Genomic DNA, 21040 nt, shown 5'->3' on the forward strand with positions numbered 1-21040 from the left:
GTCACTCGTAGTATCCTCAGCACATTTTACAACCTATCCTTTCACTTATCAGCAATTACTGAGCCGGTTTGTTGGGATTCTTGTCGGATATGCTCCCAAAACTGTCAGACTCCTCCATGGGTGTGACCAGGAACATTTCATAACATCTAACTAGTTTTACTGTGAGTGAACTGGATGATTAAACTGTGGCTTAACTGTCGTAATATCGTTATGTAATCGCATGTAAATATGAGCACTGCATTAAAAAGTTATGGCAGAAGTATATAATGTCCTGTTCACTTTAAACACTCCCTGTGTTTCTGCATGTTAACAGTGTTAATAAAGTTCACCCAAAACGGAAACGGAAGTTGGGAACTATGCTATGAAAAACTAGCATTTTGGTGCTAGCGCTGGCCTTCGGGTAAAGAGTTGGTAAGCTCGTGTTAAATTCAATTATTTCTAAGTGTTGGGCTGTTTTTTTGCTTAGCCTTCATCGTTAGCGTGGGTTGCTGTGAAGAAGGTAGGCGTATTTGTGTTTTATTCATTTTATACAAATGTCGTTGCTTCCCAGCTAACACAGTGATCAGCTGAGTGGAACGTTAACGTGAGAGGTGACTAACTAGTTGTTGACCTCACTGATGTTTTTGCAGAGCCTGAAACTAGCAGCCAGTGTCGGAGGGATGGCCGACCCTGCACGGATCAGACCTGAGGAGACACCAGAGAGGATCGCTGCTGCTGCTGCCGCCGCCGCCGAGGAACACAACGCTACTACCGCCAAGTCTGGGGGAAATGAAGACGGGTCTGCCACAGCGAAACAAACCGATGAAAACAAAGAGTCGTCCTCACAAGATCAGCCCAAACAGGAGGATAAATCTGTGAGTTCATTTCCCTTCACATCACCGGACCACGTTAGGATCCACATATAAAGTTGTTACTCTTTCTGACTTTACACCACAACCTAGTAGAGGTTTTTGATACTACTACCAACATGATAGGAATGTTTTTATCAGTGTCAGTGTCATCCACCCTGTTGTGTGGCTGGTAGGCAAACTGTAGTGGATCCATGCTCAGCCTCACCATAGGTGGTACGAACAATCCTGTCCAGAGTCTTCATCAGATGTGATGTTAAGGCCAGTGGCCTGTAGTCATTAGGCTCTCTGGGGTGTGCAGTTTTGGAACTGGTACCACAGAGAATGTCTTCCAGAGAGCTAGTACTCTCTGTAGCCTCAGGCTGAAAATGTGATGCATTACCATCACACAGTTGGTCTGCACAGGTCTTGAGGACTCTGGATATGATGCCATCTTATAGTGTTTCTCATGTCTCATGTTCAGACATGACATGACATGTTCTGCTGCAGTCGATCTTCCATCTTCTTCCTTTAGTGATCTTTACCCTTCTTGATCCTAATCTTCAGTTTCATTTAGATGCTTTTCATTCCCTCATGGGTTCCAGACCTGAAAGCTTGTTATTTGAGAAACACTGCACCCTCCTGGTGGCTACAATGATCTCATTACAGCAACTGATGCCTTCTGCAGAATGTGAGGTCATCAGCACCGCCAGCTTGTCCATCTTATCAGGGAGAATGAACAACGTGAAACAAGGTTTAGAAATAAGTTGGAATTTGGGGAAAAAACAACAAAATTTATAATAGCCCAGTCGTCACATATGCTAATCAGAAGCTATAAATTAAAACTCAGACATTGTTTAATATCAAACAGAGATTCAAGCAAATCTTAACATTTAAGAAGCTGAACCTGGAAGATATTCTCTAACTTTATTTCATAACTGGTAAGTGATCATCAAATTTAAGGTCGACGTGAACACAGTGATCAGTGGACTAACTGTTAAAACAATAAGCAAATATAATGTTCAGGTCTGAGTACTTAAGTAGACAATTTCTTAGCTGTATTCATGTTTCTCTTGTTTTAACAAAGGGCATGTCAGTGCTTTTAGTGGTTCTAAACAATTTTACGTTCCTCTGTGAAGGAAACAGCAGTTGGAGAAGACGAGGAAGAAGGAACTTCTGGCCAACCTCCTTCAAAAAGACTGAAGGTGGAACCAGAGAAGAAAAAGGAGAAGCGCCATAAGGTTGATGAAGATGAAATACAAAAGATGCAGTAAGACTCCAAATGTTAACCAATCTGAAAATCATTCTTATTCTTAAAATCATTTGCTTTAGTCTTATCCTGCTAAACTTCACCATTATACTGTGCTCTTTTAACAGGGTCTTGGTGTCATCCTTTTCTGAAGAGCAGCTGAATCGCTATGAGATGTACAGACGTTCTGCTTTCCCTAAGGCTGCTATTAAGAGGGTAAGCTGTTTAGGAATGCTGACAAAATGTTTTTAAATATTTGAGGTGTTTTTATTCATTTGAATCTATATTTAATTCAATCATAATTAATTTTAATCTCTTTTCTAGCTGATTCAGTCCATAACAGGATCATCAGTGTCACAGAATGTGGTGATTGCCATGTCTGGTATTGCTAAGGTTTTTGCTGGGGAAATTGTTGAGGAAGGTGAGTGGCAAACCTAGATTATTTGGACAAAGTCATTTCAAATTTATAATAAATTAAATAAGCAAGCAGCCTGTTTGTCTCCTTTCCTCTGCAGTTTAAATCATTATTATAGTTTGCCCTTTGTACTTCCAGCATTGGATGTTTGTGAGAAGTGGGGAGATACACCACCTCTTCAACCCAAACACATGAGGGAAGCAGTGAGGAGACTGAAGAGCCGAGATCAGATTCCCAACACTAAGTACAAGCAAATTCTATTTCACTGAGGCACCGGTGCTTTAAATCATATGGAGTTAGTGGAGCAAAGGCTGCCTGTGGTTTAAAAAGTTGAGCCATCACATGTGGAAAAATCAGCTATAACCACCTGCAGGCTCAGCAGTGACTGGTGCACTGAAGGATGGTTAAGGCAGCTGGGAAATGAGATCCCCTTTCATGCATCTGAAAATTAGACTAGCTTTTCAGCTGTACTTGTTAAGGTAAATGCTTGATACAACACACAGTTCAAATGGTGTAATATGATATTCATGTATTATTATAATTATATGTTCATGCTGTAAATACAGTTTTATAAAATCAGAAATATTTTGTTATAATCACTGTTATTTTCAAAAAAAAAACACTGAAATTCAGAGTAAGCCTCATTAAAAGCTAAAAAGGTAATTATTACGCTTTTGACTACCACACAAGCACACATCAAATTCATTGATTCTTGGGGGACATTTAAAATGTTTATGTCCTGCTACGAATTATAAAATAACTAAAATTGAATACTTTGAATTTCATGGTATTGTTTTTACAGAGAGTTTTGGTCTTTTCATTAAATTGAGTTTTTTATTTTACATGTGAGGCAAACCGCATCAAATTTGTGTTTAGGTTTTATTTTTTAATTATATGGACTGTTCATTGTTTTAAAACAACCAGAATGAAAATTGGAACTCTTTACATTTTGAGTAGTGAATTTTTGTTACATGTATATATGCATTTTCTATTAAAACACCAATGCATAACCAAAATTGTGTTCAGCAATTAGTCATTTATTCTTTCACTTAAAATATTTTCCACATTCTAGCTTTGGTTCACAGAACCAATTTTATCTTAGTCTAAGTGAAGTGATAAAGACAATACAAAATTCTATGTAATGCTACACAACTAAAAAATACTGTCCACATGTCTTCAACATTTTCATCACTTTCACAAGGACTCCTTTGCAATCTTTTGAAATGATTTACATTAAAACAAGTGCATTTTCCAGTGAATTTACCCTTCATCCTGAATCAGGTGCAAGTAATCCACAAGGCATATACTATTGTATACATCACTTCAGTACATGCATCTAATGAGAGCAACACACACCTTGAAGTGAGTCCTGCTTCACTCTGTCCATCTCCTCCTTTTTGCATGGCACACTGGGTAAGTGTAAGGTTGTCAAAGAAACCTGGACCTGCTGTGGTGTGCGAAGGAAGTCTAGTGTATCAGGCTTAGAGCAGATGGAAATTCAGAGCACCAGTTTGTCAGCAAAATGTGGATGCTACTCAACATTAAGGAGGGAAATTAGACAAATTTTACAGCTACATGTTGCATCCAGCATGGGATGTTACATTTTCGTACCATTTGTCTGTTAAGACCATGCAAAAACATCAAAAGCTGAAACGATCTATAAGTGATACTGAGTTTAAAGAGTAGTACCTGTGCTTTATTACACTGACAATCTAAGAATGTGTCCACATGCAGTTTAGGGGAAAATATTAAAACCTGAAAGACAAGTAGATATTTTTTGTTTCTAAATACTAGTCACCTAAAGTATTGAATTTCATAAAAATGTGTAGTGTTTATGTTCTTTGTCATGTCTTTGATTAAAACCAAAGCTGTTTTTTTTTTGTTTTTTGCTCAGTTGTTTCCCACTCTAGTTTCAGAATGCAGATCTGTCATACAATTTGCAAGGCAACCAAAGATTAAAAAAAAAAAAAAAGTAAATATCTATCATGGGAAGTCACCAGCCACCAGGGGTCTCCCAAGTACACAACAGGACAATGGCAACTGGAGGAGAAAGGTTAGAAGATCTTTGTAACAGTTCAGTAACCATTAAAATGGAGAACCCATACTCCCAAAGGAAAAGCATTGACTCAACAACAGAACATCTGTACATAAAATGTAGCTGAGATACAGGTCTTTTTCATGAAAGCATTCATGAATGTATTCAGATGAACGTAGTTGGAATCAATGCATATAAATGGATTTGTGCATGGATAAAGGTGACAGAAATTAAAACAGACGACTGGCCTGATACATAAACTCAGGATTAATCATATAAAGTATCCATTTTTGTAGTAATATACCCTGTCTGTGTAAACCTCATCAATACCAGTACCAGCTTTTTTAATGTCACTTTTTTGATTGATATGGCTTTAATACACTGCAGTCAGTCTGGTCTAACAACAAAAACATGCATTAACACATCCCAAATAAATATATACAAGTAAAACAACATAGAGAAGGACCTTCAGATTCATAATGTCTGACCACCATACTGTACATTACAAATGTGTAGAGGTAATAACACTAGCAGTCTTTATTTGTTTCCTGGCCAGCTACAAAACCAATTTTGTTTCCAGTAACTGGTATAATCCCTAACCTCTTTAAAACCAGAGGGTTAGAGTGAAGAGACAATACTGTTACAATACTGAAACTACAGTGCCACCTGCTCTCCACAGCCGAGGGAGAGATCCAAAGGTGCATTGTGTTTGAGTGGACATTCAACCATAGAGCACATTTTTTCACACAACAAAAGAATCAACATTTCACAACTCAACTTACTTTTCGAACACTGAGAACTTGATAAGTATGTGTGCAACCACTTCAGCCTTTTGATAACACAGCAAAGATAGTGATGCATCTGTCTCTTCATGAAAGTTCAGCTTTTAGTTTTTCAAAAAAGTGCTTATTTTTCCTACCTTTAACAAAAAAAGTTGAAAGAAACATATGGATCATGTTTCATGGTAAACAAAGGATTCAGTGTTAAAGTCTATTTGGCTCTGTGTCTCAATCTGGAAATGTTCTACGTGTAAAATTAGCATGCTTGACCATAAGTTATGTTTCATAGGAGTGACTGATGAATGAGCAGCTGCCTGGCAGTGTCAGTGCATGTGATTACGGGGTTTTGGCATGTGCTTGACTTCACATTTCCATATCACAAACAATCAACTAAAGCATGATGATATTTATCCTTGCATGCTGTGTGACAAACACTTAAACCACACAATGAGTTTACTGTCTGACTAAATGAGAAGGAAGAGGGAATGTTTGTGGTAAGTACGACATGAGGAATATCTATACTGTCTCATCAAACAGTAGTACCAATAATGTATATAGCAAGTGTAAAGTAATCCAAAGCCACAAAGTGGATTCATCTTATGTCCTCTCACATGTCCAAGACATACTGTACTTAGCTTGAGTCTTGCTGGTTCCTGGTATTCATCCTGATGCTTCTGATCACAGATCCTTAGCAGGATACAGAAGGTTCAGGGGTGAGACAGAGAGGCTCAGAGAGTAAATGTAGGGTCATATTTCCTGACTTCCAGAAGGAGGCGCTCTTTGTCACTGAGGGCCTGGGTGAGAGCAGCCTGGGCATTGGAGAGCTGCGACTCAAGGGTCTGTCCCTGTCATGGCACAATTTTTGGATTGTTTAGGTCCAGTTGGAGCTAAAGCACATTGTGGCTATGTGCTACATTCTTAGAGCTAAGCAGAAAGAGGAAACTGGTCTTAAAGCTGAATTTAAGACAGTAGCCAACTCTATTTATGCTAGAATGAAAACAGTAGTAGTTCATATGGGCATTAAAAGTTTTCCTGAACATAAAACTTCAGGCTGTGTGAACACACAAGATATACACAGCTCCACAGCTCAGACACTGTTATCTACTAAAATTTGTCCGCAAGGATTATCTTGGTTTGAAACTTAAGATTTCAGACACATTGATAATACTTCAAGAGAGTTGTTTGATCCCAACAAGACTGATACTAACACTGAGGAATTTGTCTCTGTCCTCTGTAGTTTGGGGACTTTTTTTTTTGAGTGCAGAAATCGTCTGCAGTATATTGGCCAGTGACATCAACACTGGTTTTCTAATTGAAGCCTCAGGTCAGCAGACCATATGTTGCTGTACATTCCTTTGTACAAAAAAAGTTAAAGAGTAAGGTTTCCCCTACCTCACTGCGCTGCTGAACAAAGCGCGAGCTGTTTGTGTTGTCTGGGCCAGCCACAGGAACAGCTGCTGGCACTTTTGGGTTTGTCCCTTCAGCTGCAATCAAAAAGGAAAGCAAAGATAGTTTCTGTTCATCTTTCGGTACTCTGAGCTTGAACTTCTGTTTTTTTTTATGCTTCATGATCAGGCTAAGATTTGGGGATATCTACTGGTACAACATAAAAAAAAATTTAAAAATGATGTTTTTTCTTCTTGCCCACCTTTGAGTCTCATGACACCATCATCACTGCGCTCAAGGAGAAGCTGATCTACAACAATTGTGGCTGGTACAGGTTGAGGGGCTGTAGGGTAGATTCTAGGGCTATCATCCTGAAAAAAAAAACCCCAAAAAAACAAATAGGGGTCCTTACACTTCACATACACCACATGTACCGTAACACTACTTATTACTGATCAGTTGAGGCCCAAACAGATATCATTTACCAACCTTCATAGTGATGGTGATGTTGCTCATGTGCAACTTCATTGGCTGATTTTCAGCACTGAATTCATCTTCAAGAAAAGGCCCAATCGTTGTCACTGTGGAGGTCAACAACTCTGCCTGGCAGTCTTGCACTCTTATATCTATGAAGCCCAATGACTCAGCCAGAACACTGCGTTGGGTTGCAGATGGACCCATTTCCGCTCGCATGCACAGCACTGGAGAGGCCCTCCTGACCGGCCTATCCTGCTTTAGGGCTGGTCGTTGAGCTGAACAAACAAAAGAAAAGGTACATTTCATATACAGTAGTTACACTTTCAAGTAAAAAATATGAGTATTTCCTGTGTTTTTCAATCAGGGAGAAGGAGTAGATGTAAGAATTTTAATTAATTAATTCTGCATTTAAAAACATTTAAATAATTTAAAAAATATTTTTAAATAAAATATTTTTATTTATTTATTTATTTTCTTGATGTCAGAGTCTTTAACTAAACATCAATTACCAAAGAGGACTGTTACATGATTAATTTACATTTGTTTTTGTCAAGCCTGTGCAAAACAATAATCTAAACATAGACGATAGTGGAATTTCACTAGTTAATACAGACAGAAGTGATTTAAATTGAGGTCTGAAATTATTCTTTAAGATTTTATTGATAACAAATTTTCCACTAACCTAAGTTACCTTGTATGAGACCAGCCAGCAGGTCAGACACCCTGATATTACCCATCTGTACAGGGCTCAGATTCTGGGCTTCCACAGCCACAACCTGGTCTTCTCCCTTTACTTCCATAGTACAGGCCATTCCACTCAGGATCAGCAACAACACTGATGACTGTAACAACACATCATCAGAATGATGTCACATTACACCACTGATTTGAAGTGAAGGTTTGAATTTAATTATTAAAAAGAAATGCAAACGCCCTGTGTTGTTTTTGCTCAAGAAAATAATATAACTCCACAAATAAATCTGGCATATGAGAATAGTAACCCACCATATCCTGTGGCATGTCCTCAGTACTTTGGGACAGGGAGCTGCTGAGGTCAGCTGATGAACCTCCATCTGTCCCTGGGGCTGGGCTGCCTCGACTGCCCAGTGGAGTGTTGCTTAGACGCATGGACTCCATACCGGACTCTGCAAACATGGCACAAACTTACAGTAGATGTCGTCTGTGTTATTCAGAGAGATTACTTTGGAAATCTGGTAGTATTTTAAGCACCTGAGTCCATGATGGCCACAAAATTGTCACTGCCATCACTATCAACAGAGAGATTTTCATCTGGCAGGCTGCCATCCAGAACAGCACTATCAAAAGAATTTTGGGAAGGCGACTGCTTCATGGATTGGAGGCGCAGGCTGGCAGCCAAAGAGGGGGAAGACTCTTCTAAACGCTGGACTTGTTCCCTATAGACAGACAGACACACACACACACACACACACAGTCATTAAGGGACAGCCAGTAAAAACATGTGGTTCACGGTAGGGGTTCCAGACACAGTAACACTATGTTGCCAACAGCCCAGCAGGAGAGCATTAGCACTTACTTTGACTGTGGACTAAACAATTTGCTCATCCCTGAACCACGACTCAGCATACTGAAGGCGTCTTTTGTTATTGAAAACGCCCCTTTAGTCAGGTCCAGCGAGGCACTAATGGCATCTTTGGTCACGTCCTTGGTGACACTGATGGCGCTCGACAGTTCTCCCTCCAGGCTGAAGTTGGAAGGTCCGCGGGAGAGGACTGGAGACTGTCCAGGTGAGAGAGGAGGTGAGAGGACAGGAGTGTCCTCCTGGGTTGTCAAAACATCCATCTCTGATCCCTCCTCCACTGCCTCACATGCCTCCTCTACCATTCCATCCTGTCCATCCTGATCTAATGCACTCACAGCTGTATTGATGGAGGAGATGCCGTTTTCCAACACATTGTCCTGCACAACCACATCTGCAGAGTGATGAATGGGGGAAATGTCAGAGTCTGTTATACTGGGGCTGTCTGTTTCTGGGGTGTGGGGGGCCTCATCTCCTGGCTCTGAGGAGGCTGGTGGCAACAGGATACCAAGTTCTAACGAGTCCACTAGAAGGGCAACACAAAGACTAGCAGGTTTTGACTTCTTGCCTTGATCCTGTTTAACATCTTGCAGATCTCGACCCAATTCTGCCCCCAACCGAGCCATGGCATCCTTCATCCTCAACAGGGCTACATATTGATAGTGGTTAAGCCACATCTTTACTGGAGTGATGGTGTGAGCAAGGAAGTGGACAGAAGCAAGCACAGCCTCTTCCTGTTCTACAGAAGGCTGGTGGGCTGTGCTGGGACTGGAGGAGGAAGATGAAGAACCACTTTTAAAGGTAAAGGGCTGACACATCCACACAGACATGGCAAAGGGCTCAACGAAAGGCTGGGTTCTGCCTTTAGGGTATCGCCGAGCTCCATCAAAACCTGCAGTTACACGGGACAGACTGAGAGACCAGACATCGTGGGACCGTAATTGTTTCCTATCCAGAGGCTGGGGCTCCGTCTCTTGAGAGTGATGAAGGAAGGTGGTGGGAATCGGGTGGAAGGCACTCAGGTCTCTGGGGTAAGGGTAGGGGGGTGTGAACTGGAAGAAAGGGCAGCTTATAAATTTGTCATAGGTGTTGTAAAGGTCAGCTCTGGAGCCATGGGGACAGTGGCGGGTGTTGCTGAGAACCATCTGGGCTACAGTAACAGAGAGGGACTGTGGACGCTCTGGATGGTCCAGTATGGAAGAATCCAAGGGAATTATCAGCTATAGGGAGAAACAATGACAATTTACAAGACATTTAGGGTTAAAGAATAGTCTACAGAAATACATTCAAAGACAATACGTTAATATGTATTATAAATAGCTGTGTATTCACCTTGAGCTGAGCTGCATCCATACGGACGTCTACATGCTCTTCAGCCTTGCTACTGTCCTGTAAATGGTAGAAAGCTTTGACTTGGTCCAGAGTGTGCAGCAGACCCCTGGAAAATAGACTGATCCACAGAACACTGGCTGAGTCCACACACAGCTGGAGGCTGTTTAACTGGGCGTACAGATTTGAGGTGGGCACTGGAAAAAAATCGAAGCAAGCAAACGGTTAGATATGCCATTAGAGGACGATTCTATTCACCAATCTGATTAGCAACTATTGACCCAGAAATAAATTCCACTGGTAACTGAAAAACTGCATCAACACATATAATGATTAAATAGCAACATGAAAATACACAGGGAGATTACAAACAGCTGCATGATACCTGACACACTGGGGCTGTCTGGAAAGTAGTATTCAGTAAACTGCAGATGAACTGCTGGTATGTTGTCTGGCAAATGCTGAGCTTTACGATTACAGGATAAAAAAGACTGGGTCTTCCTGTTCTGACGGCCCCTTGTAGACACCTGAAAAGTAATGATGGAAATTATAAAAATAATTATGACATTTCTTTTATCTTCATTCAAGATACAAGAACAAACAAAAAAAAGTTTATTTACAAAATCAGACCAACACACAAACATGAACATCAATGACTTCCTGTCACAAAGTGAAACTAAATACCCAGCCATGTACAGAATTTTCTACAGGTCTCTTTTGTTCTATCAAATGGGGAACTACAACTACTGGAAGTGTTATGTTCTTTCATGGTCAAAAGCCTGAAATGAATGATAAATGATAAAGAAAACACAAAACGAAAGTGTGGGGGGTTTCTTAGTCTCAGGTGAAAGGCAGGCGTAGAAAGTTAATTTGATTCCAAAATTTTCCCAAATATTTACACTTCATTAAAGAGCCTTTTTCTTCCTCTGTTAGGCCTCCTCTGTCAGGGAGATGCCTCCAAGGCTGATAATCTGACATGCATTTTTGTTGATTTGAGTTAACTGCAAGTGATGAGCATGCTGCAGCACATGACACTAACATTAGCTACCTGGCCAAGGTTTACCTGACTTTTTTTCTTTAAAATAGTAATTCTATCACATCAGTATATAAAGGTAGTATTGGCACACAAATGCAACCTTTAATCAAATAACCATGCCCTCCATGCAGTCATGTAGGTAATCCGCAGCAGGGAGCTGGTAGTCATGTCTGGAAATATAATTATATGCATATTTTCTTTAAGAGACAATAGTACAGTAGTTGTTGATATTTTCTCCATTGTAGATAACTGTTATGTAGCTGAACGAAAAATCCAAATCTAGCAATATGTTATCAATGCTTTGTTAGAGGTACCGCTCAAGAACAGGAGCCTCTCCGATTGTTGAAGAGCAGAGCTCTGTTAAAGCAGGAAAATCAAATCAGCTGATGATAAAACTTGCCTGGTGAATGTCCACATCATCAATCCTGACCACCACACAACTAGACCGCAGCCTCTTCAGTGATGAGCCTGAAGAAGCCGTCACAGAGGTCCTGCCAGTTGACTGCTCTTTGTCACAGGAGTTTGATTTGGAACTAGACTGTCCATCTGCAGTAAGTACATGACAGAGCAAACTCTTACTGACAAGCTAAAATGACTAAGCAAGATCATGACACTGATACTCAGAAACATTTTTACCGATTTACAGATAACATTTTGTCTTATAATAAAAATGCTACATCATGTAGCCATATGTTGATTTTTATAGTAGACAGGCTCATAGCCTTTGCCATCATGTAACAGTGTTAAAGTGAAGAACTAATTTATTAGATCTTATTATTTTGGTGTTTATTACTTCTGGAGCGTGGTGGAACACTGGTTAGCATCACTGCCTTGCAGCAAGAAGGTTTGTGGAGTTTGCATGTTCTTCCCGTGTCTGTGTGGGTTTTCCTCTGGGTACTTCGGTTTCCTCCCACCATGCAGGTTTGGTTAGCTGGTGACTGAATTGCCCATAGGTGTGAATGTGAGTGTGACTGGTTTTCTGTCTCTATGTCAGCCCTGGTGATCTGTATATTAAGGTATACTGTTGCCACAGAAAAGCACCTTGAGATCTGTCCAGGCTGTAACCCGCCTCTCACCCAATGTCAGCTGGGAGTGGCTCCAGCCGCCCTGTGACTCTTGATAGGAATTACCAGTATAGGTAATGGATTGATGTTTGTTGCATCTCAGATGTTCCTCCTGGCATCTGAGTATATGTTGATGTGGAAGCTGTTTTAACATTTTCAAGACTTCTTACTTGTGTCAGCTCAGAAGTTAAGCATGCCAACAAACCCATCTCCATGAGAACTGGCCAAATTTCTAGTAAGTGGATTTGGCTGCTTGGACAACCCACTATGGCTCAGTGTATCTTTATATTTTTGTCAATATTAAGCTGTCTGCACAGATGACAAACTTTCATATTAATTCTGCAATCCTACCTTGAACTGTCTTGGCTGTGGAGGTTTTGGTTGGCGGGGGCACCTCGGTATGGGGTCCTGGGAACCCAGAAGCCTCTGCTCTCCTCTGGTACTCCTGCAGCAGCTTCCTAGTCCACTGTGCCTGAGCTTCCATGGCTCCACTGTGGCGTTCCCAGTGTCGGCATCCATCAGCTGTATTACAGCAGTATCAAAAGGGAGTTCATCAATAATTCTCAATTAATTTAGAAATTACAATTTGTTGCAGTTTGTTAGTAATTACAAATAATACTTGAGATAAAACATAAGAAAAATATAGATGGCAGTTACTGCCAACAATATTCAGTAAAAAAAAAAATCATGTAGAATTAAGTCTAAATATTAACTGTATATTGTAAAAGTAATTTTGTGAAGTTTAATCCAAAATTACTAAAATCTTGCCTTTGTCAAAAGTTTTAGGATGCAGTATCTTTAATTCTTTCTTATAAAAGTCCACATCCCAACGGCACTCAAGTCACCACAGCCACACTAGCAGCTCTGTGAGGTTGCACTTTAAGCTATATGACAAGGATAATGCTAAAAATCCTGATTTCAGACACTATAATGATTTGAGATCCAAATAATATATGCCAAATACTACACATAGTTTACCATAAGTAAATGAGATATTCATGTGTTTTAAACTTGAAAACAAAATATCAGGGTCAAATTTGCAATTTACCTTTTACACTTCAGGAATTTCACAGAGAATAATGCCGCTGGGTGCACTCTCCCAAGCTATTAGTCTGCTTGAATAGTAATCCTCCTAACAGCCAGTCCTGAATGAATGCTATGGTTTCAGTGGGAGCAGTACAAGGCCTCAAGGTGAACTGCAGTTAAATTTTGGCCACAGAAAGGACCAGTCTTCACACTCACCAGGTCTGTGGACGGGGTAGTAGTCAAAACCCAGCTTCCTAAATGTCAACTGCATGGCACCTTGCAGCCCCGGTGGGGGAGGCTCATCTACGTAATATCACATTACAGCAGTTAAAAACCACCTTCACAGTATTTACTTTTCAAACACTTAATTCAGTGTCCCATAAGGATTACTTTGAACATACAATCACTGCTTTATGCATAAATACACACAAGATGCAAAAGAACTAAAACTACATGTTAATGTCTTACTAGCACATGGTGAGTTCTTCCCAACAAACCTTCATCCATTGAAGAGCTATCATTGCATATGTGTAAGTCCAGGCGGGATATAAAGGTATGGTAGGAAGACTCCTTGACATCATAGAGATCAAAGTATTGACTCAAGTTGCTCGGGTTGCCAGCAGGAGCAGGTGAGGGCTCAGTCCAGAGGCTGTGTAGGCCAGGAGATGGAGGAGCCGTCTAAACCACGATAGAGGTAAAAACAGTGAACAGGGGGAAGAAAAATTCAACCTGACCTGTAATGTACAGAAAACACTAACCCAACCTTGAGCTGTTCTACAATAATATTTTTAACAATACTGCCTTCTATGAAAAATGTCTTTTGTATTTTGATTATCAAAATACAACATCAAATAACAGTAAATAAAATCAATGCAGAAACAACTTCAAAGATCTTACTTGTAATGAATTTAACATAGATGTTCAAAGGTTAAAACATCTGATATATCTCGTAATGTAATTCTATTCTTCTCACAGATTTTCTTTTTCACCAAAACATCAATGAGCAGGAAGAGGGCAGGACCTGCAGGGATTCTGCAGTCATGCTCTTCCTCTGCTGGGCAGATTTCTCCATAGCCTCACTGAGAGATTTGGCATAATGGATGATAGCTTTGAGTTGAGAGTCCGTCAGCACCCATAACAGGTCATCCAGAATGAAAAGCAGCTTGGATGCCAAGACATTACAGTCTTTTATCTAAGCAGAACAATAAGGAATTAAACACACGGGACAAATCATTTGTGACTTCACATTTGTGAACTTCAAATGAACTGTAGAAACACAGCCTTACTCTGCGTTTGAGGGCAATGCGAATGCGTCCCTGGTTGGTGATGAGACGTAATGGGGTGCTACCGAGGTCCTGGTCATCACCCTCAATGGCATCTGCCTCAATTCGCAGACTCTGCCAGTTAATTTCTTTGAATGTCAACACCTGATTGAGACAAAAAACAAACCATCAATGTCCGAGAAAACACAAAAACACAATGAGACAAGACACAAACATTTACTAACTTATATCAGTGGGAAAATATTTTTATTTTCCTTTTAGGTCGATTACATAATTTGACTCTGAAAGGTTGTTCCTGCAGCAAATAAAAACCAAAACAACTGATTATTGATTAAATGACTGACTTCAGGCTTAAAGAACACACTTTTTCTGTGGCAGAACATGACTTTCAGCTGGGTGTTATATACAGTATGACTTTCAGACTTTTATGGCACTGTACCTCTCCTCTCCGTGGGTCTGTGATGCGTGTGTAGCGCAGATCACTGCGCTGCCATTTGGGGTTGAGGCTGTTGCCTTGCAGCTGCCAGAGCTCAAAGGAGGCATGAAAGGCTCGAGACTGCACCTTGATAGTAATGGAGTTGATCCTAACAGACATGCCCTCTACCACTTTCTCAGCAAATCCATACTCGCTGCAAACACATAGCACAAACATGAGTCAACGCAATGCTCATCGTGTACAGTGTATCACTAATGATGTAGTTTGAGAATTGATATAGTATATCGTATTCAATACCACATACGTTAACTAGACTCAAGATTTATGCATGCTCACCTCTGGCCTGCTGTTATAGCTATAGGAGAGGGCCCATTGGGTGGACGAGGCTCTTCACATGTCCTCATCTCTACCTCTACCTTATCTAAGAACTGCACAAAAGAGGAAAGTAATACTCACCATTTACTATTGAGCAAAATAAAGAGAAGTGGCCTAAGATTTACATGTGATAACAGGACAAAGAACACAGATGACAGAGCAGAGCAACAAAAAAGTAAAACAACAAAACAGGGAACTGCTGGAGTCATGCCAGAGTTAGGTTATTTTGGATTAAAAGACAAGGGGGGAGGTTTAGTGCTTAAAAAATGTGCAAGATCTCTGTAGGACAGAAATAACATAGTTCTTACCAGGCAGATGGGGCTTGTTTTCAGCTTTGTCCATTGTATCTGATGGAAAAAGGACGGCAGGGTCATCAGAGTCAGTCACAAACACTTGCCACAGCATTCTGCACTGTTTATCATTCACTGGGCGCAAGGGCACAGTGGGCATCAGGCTCACAAAATACAACACAGTAAGTGCCACGCTGTAATTTTTACTGCCATTTTAGCTGGCATTTCACTAAATTGCTAACACTACTGGTCATAATACTTAAGCAAATTTATTATCACAGTATACAAAAAAAAAATCAGGTTATACATTAGCAACAGCCACTATTTTGGGCCCCAAGAATAAAATGGGGCTTGTGCAGACTAATATAACAGTCCAATATATAAAGGTTTTCACACAGAGCTGTAGCCTAGGGCATTCCTCAAAATGGGAAGAAAATATGATTAAAAGAGCAAGCAGTTGTGAAGGAGATGTTCTGCAAAGAGTCAGTAGTCACTTTGCTGACTACACCACAGGACTCATTACTAAATAAAGTCTAAGAGGGTGACTAACAAGGAAAGCAACATACAGACCTGAGAACCTTTTTCCTCACACTCTCAATTTTTTACTTGCAAATTTCAAGTAAGTTGACGTTTACTCAGGCTTGATAGATGGAGAGCTGTTGCGATAGTTGTCCTTCCTGCAGGACCTCTTACGAGTATCTTTTGGGTTCTCACAGTGCTTTTGCACCTTATTTTGTTTGCTCTGGTCCAAATCGCTTGAGTTTGTGAACTTGTAGCATTTACTTTTGGTTCGGTTTCTTTTCACACAGAGAAAAATTCAAGCATGCCAAAATGCATCACTTCAAACCACGTGCAAATGTCCCCTCTGCTTATTAGTCAGATGTGTCTACCACAAGAACAAAAGAAGTAAATATAGGAAATCCTGTGTTGTGGACTGCTGCGTGTTTCTATGACATGGGAGAGACAATTTCATAATGGAGGCCTGCATGGGCTCGTCACTGCCATACTGATTATGATTATTTATGACACATCTGAAAAAAATTAAAGCAAACAAGATGCACCTGACCACAGTTTAAATGTTTGCAAATTTTAATAAAAAAATCCAAAACTAAAATCTCTTGACCTTCGTGTCATACTTTTGACTCAATACATATAGGATATTATATATTTATTTATTACTAAATTCTGTTTTTAAAGAAACTGTATTATACATGTAGTATTATACAGTTTTTCTGGGAACACAAAAACCCTGACAACTAAATGTACACCAGCCAGTATATCTCAGGATCAGTTTAGCTTCTGGCCTTTTGTGTCTCTCTGAATCATGGCTTGTCTCTCTATTATCAACAACTAGTGCTGGTCTAAAAGATCATAATGTTCCCTCAGCAGTGCCGTCAGCAATGCGTATATTTGTGGTACTGCCACTCCTCCTCAACAACTATGTGGTCTGAATTTCAAAAACAAGCTGTTTGGGATTAATAAGAAGAAATCCTTTGTTAAGACTGAAAATGAAACAATTACCAATTCGAAATAATCCATGTAGCTTTTCTGTACTAGCTTTGTGTTTCAAAAAGCTGTCTCAGAAAAGGGATGCTGCTTCACCTGTCAGACCATCAACACATTCAGGTTTGACAAGTCAGTAAGACATACCCTGATGGCGGCTTTGTTGCAGTAGACCCGAGTTACAGCCAGCCAGGTAGGCAGGTCAAGCATATTCTGCAAGACTTCTTCATCTAGCTCAAGGTTAGATAACTGCCCCTCCCCCTTCAAAGTACTCAGATTGATCTTGTCCGGGGACAGATTCTTGGTAAACCTAGGCAAAGGAACCATATAAAATGTCAAAAGGTTTGCAAAAAACAAATTATAGACAGTCCAAATCTGGAGGAGTTTCAAATAACTTATCATGAAAACACCAATATATGTCACTGATGATCTGGGAAACAAAAATGAATTACACAGCTTGGCCAAGATGTGTTTAAAGTAGTACAACTGAATAAGTCATCCTGAAAGACCATGACAGCTGTGCTTGCTATCTAAGTCAAGGGTGGCAATGTATCAAGCTCTGAATATAACAGCAATAATAATGAACTGATTTTTGAAGTATGTTCATTTCAACACACTGTCCTGATAAATCCCTGTGACATTTTGAGGTCAGCTAGGAGACATTGATGAAAAAGCTGTAGACTAATGTTAATGTCACACAAGACACCTACAGAGTGTGGCTCACCATTTTCAGTTTTTTCAACAATGTTAATTAAACTGATGACTAGTGCATGTGGTCCAGTTTGGTCCTAATACCACACTGTACATAATAAATCGGAGAAGCTAGTCAAAACGTAATCGTTTTCATCTTTAACACCAAAATAACGGCTAACATATTCTACTGGGGACAAAACCTTGGTTGTTGCTTTCCTAAAACTGAGATTTGATATTAATTCCCACACTAAGAGCCTTTTATGACTCAAACTAGAGGTTGAGAGCTAGTTCACATGTCTGAAAATAGGAAATAGCTTTGACTCGACTGTACAGCATTGTGTTTTTTAATACAACTGCCTTTTGGTTTGGCAGATATGATCACAAAGAAATGGTAAATATGATTAAGACCCAAACTAAAGCAAAGACTACTGTATAGTGGTGCAGTTATTTTTAAAACTAATAATATGCACTAATTGCTAAGATTAGCATGGTTTAAAAAGAGCAGAAATTCCAGAGCTTATCAAAGGCATGAAAGAAGTTACTGTATAAACTTGGCCAAAAGCACAACTATTTGGTTTTAGTGTTAAACGGCACTAAAGGTTCTTATTAAGCGATTAACCCAAAAGAATCAACTTTCGGGCCATCAGTTTTTATCCAGCAATCACTGAGTGGAGATGTTTAGTGTGTTTAAGTTTGCTTTGCTGTATGTTTACAATATGAACTTAAACACACACTGCCATTAACAGAGATGCATTGCAGGCATGCCTTGATTAGAACTAAGGATTGTGGATGATTGTGTCATCTTCCTCCCTGTTTTAAAATGTTTGTATTCTTACTAATGAGAAACTGTGACACTGACTCTGCCACTAATAAGGAAAGATCAGTAAAGAATAAACACAATGATCTATGTTATTATTTCTGACAGAAGGAGATGTTTGGACTACAAAACTCATTTCCTGTTCAGAACAAGCTATGACCCCAGTCCTGCTTTTAGGTCTATCTTATATGTCTGCTCTGCCCTGTCTGGTGCAAATAATTGTTTTAATTATTCAGTGAAGGAGTCAACTGAGAAGATGAGAATAGCAGGGCATTTTGGAGCATGCCTCTGATTTAGCACAAACCTATTGTCCAGACTCGTGATTAACTTTAGCTTTTACCCCATCTAGCCAGGTTGTTTGAAAGAGAACTTTCAAACACATTTCAACATTAGCCTTCCACCTAAATGTATTGCTTCACTCTCAGTGGTGCCAGAAACAGAAAATAGAAAAAGTTCCACCTAAGTAAAACCTAAAAAAGGTGTGGGCATCAAAAAATAGAAGGTTTATGTCTCCTGAGAAGTGGCATTATGGATAGAGGAAGTAAGAGCAGGTGTAGAGAAAAGGCTGCCATCAGCTTGTGAGGAAGGTCAAGGTGATCAGAAAGCAGTGTTTGTCTCTGCATAACCAGATGAATTTTTGGACCACTGTTGATTAATTTGGCAAGAAACCTCAGCTGAAAACATTCATTCATATACAGTAAGTAAACCAACTTGACATATACAACTAAATAATCTTGGTCTTACAAATAGACCTAAAAGAAGAAATCTTTTTAATAACCCTGATGAATTTGCATTCAGACCTGTTTTCAGCACATGCCTATGTAGAAACTGTAATGCTCCCCTGGTTTACTTAGTATAATTTCTTTGAACATAATTTGATTAATCTTAGTCCAAAATTTGCACTGCTGAAGTACAATAACTTTGACACATCCTCCATCTTATGGCCCTGGGCTTTTGTATGGAAATCTGGTTTTAAGCCATGAAGTGTTTTAGTTTATACTGAGTTCATTCACTACACTCATGTACTAAAAAACTGTTAACAAAATGCATGTCAAGTAATTAACACGAATAATTACTTCGTAGTAGTCTTAATCCTCATCATTCCATGGTACATGATTTAATAATCAACTGACTCTTGATATGATATGTAAAATGTCAGAAATAAGTGGGAAAAGGGCCACAATTTACCTATGAAGCCCAACTTAACAAATGTTAAAGAGTCACACATCCAAAGATGTCAAGTTCACTGGCACAGAAACTGCCAAAAAATTGAGAAGCTGATACAGGTGAAAATTTGGCATTTTATTTTAAAAATGACTTATTCAATACTGATAATTATTTCCCCCTCAAACAACTATATAAATAATTAGGTAATGGTTTGCTGGATTATGGGTGCCTGTGGAACATGAACCTGAGATGGATGGATGGACCACAACATACAGACAGACAACAGATAGACAGACAGATAGTTAGGTTGTTAAGGTGCATAGGCAGAGCTCTGTAAACAGTGATAGGCCAACAAAATCTATCAGTATCAGCTTTCCCAAAGCCAGTATTAAAGCAGCATGTACCCTAACGTTAACATTATAGCGTTATTAACACCACACAATAGCTGCTTGTTAACCGGTACCAGCCTCATTCAGTTCGCGGTGAGTTGCTGCGTTCACGGTCCCTAACAAGCCTCCTAACGCTGTTCTCATTGTGGTTGGTCCAACATTTAGCTCTAAGCTAACATTAAATAATAACCAGCGTGGAAATCAATGTAGCTGGCGAGTAAACAATATTGCCTTAATTAATGATAACGTTAGCTGTTTGTAGTTGGTAACTGTAGAAGCCATCATCCCATGCTGGGCTAAATGGCTAACACAAAGTCAAAGATAACACTTACCTTGACAAATGTTTAAGGATTTGCTTTTTAATAATCCCGGCCATTTCTGCTAGCGTGTGTCGTGTGGTACCAGCAGCTTCGCCTCTTAAACCAACGTATACCAGCGTGCAGGTACCTCTATACGGTGCACAACACTAGCTGTGTGCATGTTGTTAGCCGCTGCTGGCACAGCCTAGCTGCTACACACCGGACAGCAGCTGAGTCCCAGTCACAGACACACTCAACAACACCGAGAACCGCTACAGCTGCAGCGACACGTTGCTGCCATCTCCTGGATGTTTAAGGGGGAATGGGTGTGTGCCCAGTACAGAGGACCCCAGCAGTCACGACAACATATTTAATTACAGTAAAACTAACATGACACTCATACTCAAAGGGTGTGCACCACTGTGCGTACTGAAAAGTGATTTAACAAGTCTGGTCATGTCTGAGTATAATTTGAGTATACCATACTACCATAAACAGTACGTGTACAGTTAATTAATTAGTTGGTGTAAGACAGTGTTTTACACAATATATTTTTTGACTTGAAATAAAATAAAAATCACAGATGTTACTAACAACATCAATGTTA

The 21040-nt window shown here is 39.8% G+C and overlaps 2 protein-coding genes across 5 annotated transcripts; one reads left to right on the top strand and one right to left on the bottom strand.

Moving 5' to 3' along the window:
- Positions 1-99: 99 nt before the first annotated feature.
- Positions 100-3507, top strand: taf11 (TAF11 RNA polymerase II, TATA box binding protein (TBP)-associated factor). Of its 3 annotated transcripts, XM_026332781.1 has the most exons (7): positions 143-161; positions 314-411; positions 630-854; positions 1967-2097; positions 2205-2292; positions 2401-2497; positions 2630-3507. In XM_026332781.1, the coding sequence occupies exons 3-7, from the start codon at positions 660-662 to the stop codon at positions 2758-2760; spliced, it is 642 nt and encodes a 213-aa protein (XP_026188566.1). In that variant the 5' UTR covers positions 143-161; positions 314-411; positions 630-659; the 3' UTR covers positions 2761-3507. The 3 variants fall into 3 exon arrangements, with proteins under 3 accessions (XP_026188567.1, XP_033181199.1, XP_026188566.1); XM_026332782.2 differs by having other exon boundaries at positions 100-499; XM_033325308.1 differs by having other exon boundaries at positions 100-411.
- Positions 3508-4293: 786 nt separating this feature from the next.
- Positions 4294-20659, bottom strand: bltp3a (bridge-like lipid transfer protein family member 3A). 2 transcript variants are annotated; one of them, XM_026332772.1, is made up of 21 exons: positions 20467-20659; positions 17216-17378; positions 15584-15622; positions 15237-15328; positions 14904-15093; positions 14468-14608; positions 14203-14373; positions 13679-13859; positions 13398-13484; positions 12507-12677; positions 11492-11637; positions 10441-10582; positions 10059-10252; positions 8724-9946; positions 8399-8583; positions 8174-8313; positions 7860-8010; positions 7181-7443; positions 6954-7062; positions 6698-6789; positions 4294-6150 (listed from the first exon to the last, which is right to left on the bottom strand). In XM_026332772.1, exons 1-21 carry the CDS (start codon positions 20508-20510, stop codon positions 6034-6036), a joined length of 4041 nt encoding a protein of 1346 aa, XP_026188557.1. In that variant the 5' UTR covers positions 20511-20659; the 3' UTR covers positions 4294-6033. The 2 variants fall into 2 exon arrangements, with proteins under 2 accessions (XP_026188557.1, XP_026188556.1); XM_026332771.1 differs by having other exon boundaries at positions 7851-8010.
- Positions 20660-21040: the final 381 nt, after the last annotated feature.

Source organism: Mastacembelus armatus, chromosome 7, assembly GCF_900324485.2.
Source record: "Mastacembelus armatus chromosome 7, fMasArm1.2, whole genome shotgun sequence".
Taxonomy (NCBI): Eukaryota; Metazoa; Chordata; class Actinopteri; order Synbranchiformes; family Mastacembelidae; genus Mastacembelus; species Mastacembelus armatus.

Excerpts from the sequence above, each read along its gene's own strand:
- taf11 (XM_026332782.2), top strand. The coding sequence starts at position 660 with ATGGCCGACCCTGCACGGATCAGACCTGAGGAGACACCAGAGAGGATC. Across the intron at positions 855-1,966 it reads CCAAACAGGAGGATAAATCT|GAAACAGCAGTTGGAGAAGA; the intron begins GTGAGTTCATTT and ends TCCTCTGTGAAG. Across the intron at positions 2,293-2,400 it reads CTAAGGCTGCTATTAAGAGG|CTGATTCAGTCCATAACAGG; the intron begins GTAAGCTGTTTA and ends TCTCTTTTCTAG.
- bltp3a (XM_026332771.1), bottom strand. The coding sequence starts at position 20,510 with ATGGCCGGGATTATTAAAAAGCAAATCCTTAAACATTTGTCAAG. Across the intron at positions 10,253-10,440 it reads AGACAGCCCCAGTGTGTCAG|TGCCCACCTCAAATCTGTAC; the intron begins GTATCATGCAGC and ends ATTTTTTTCCAG. Across the intron at positions 6,151-6,697 it reads TTGTTCAGCAGCGCAGTGAG|GGACAGACCCTTGAGTCGCA; the intron begins GTAGGGGAAACC and ends GTGCCATGACAG.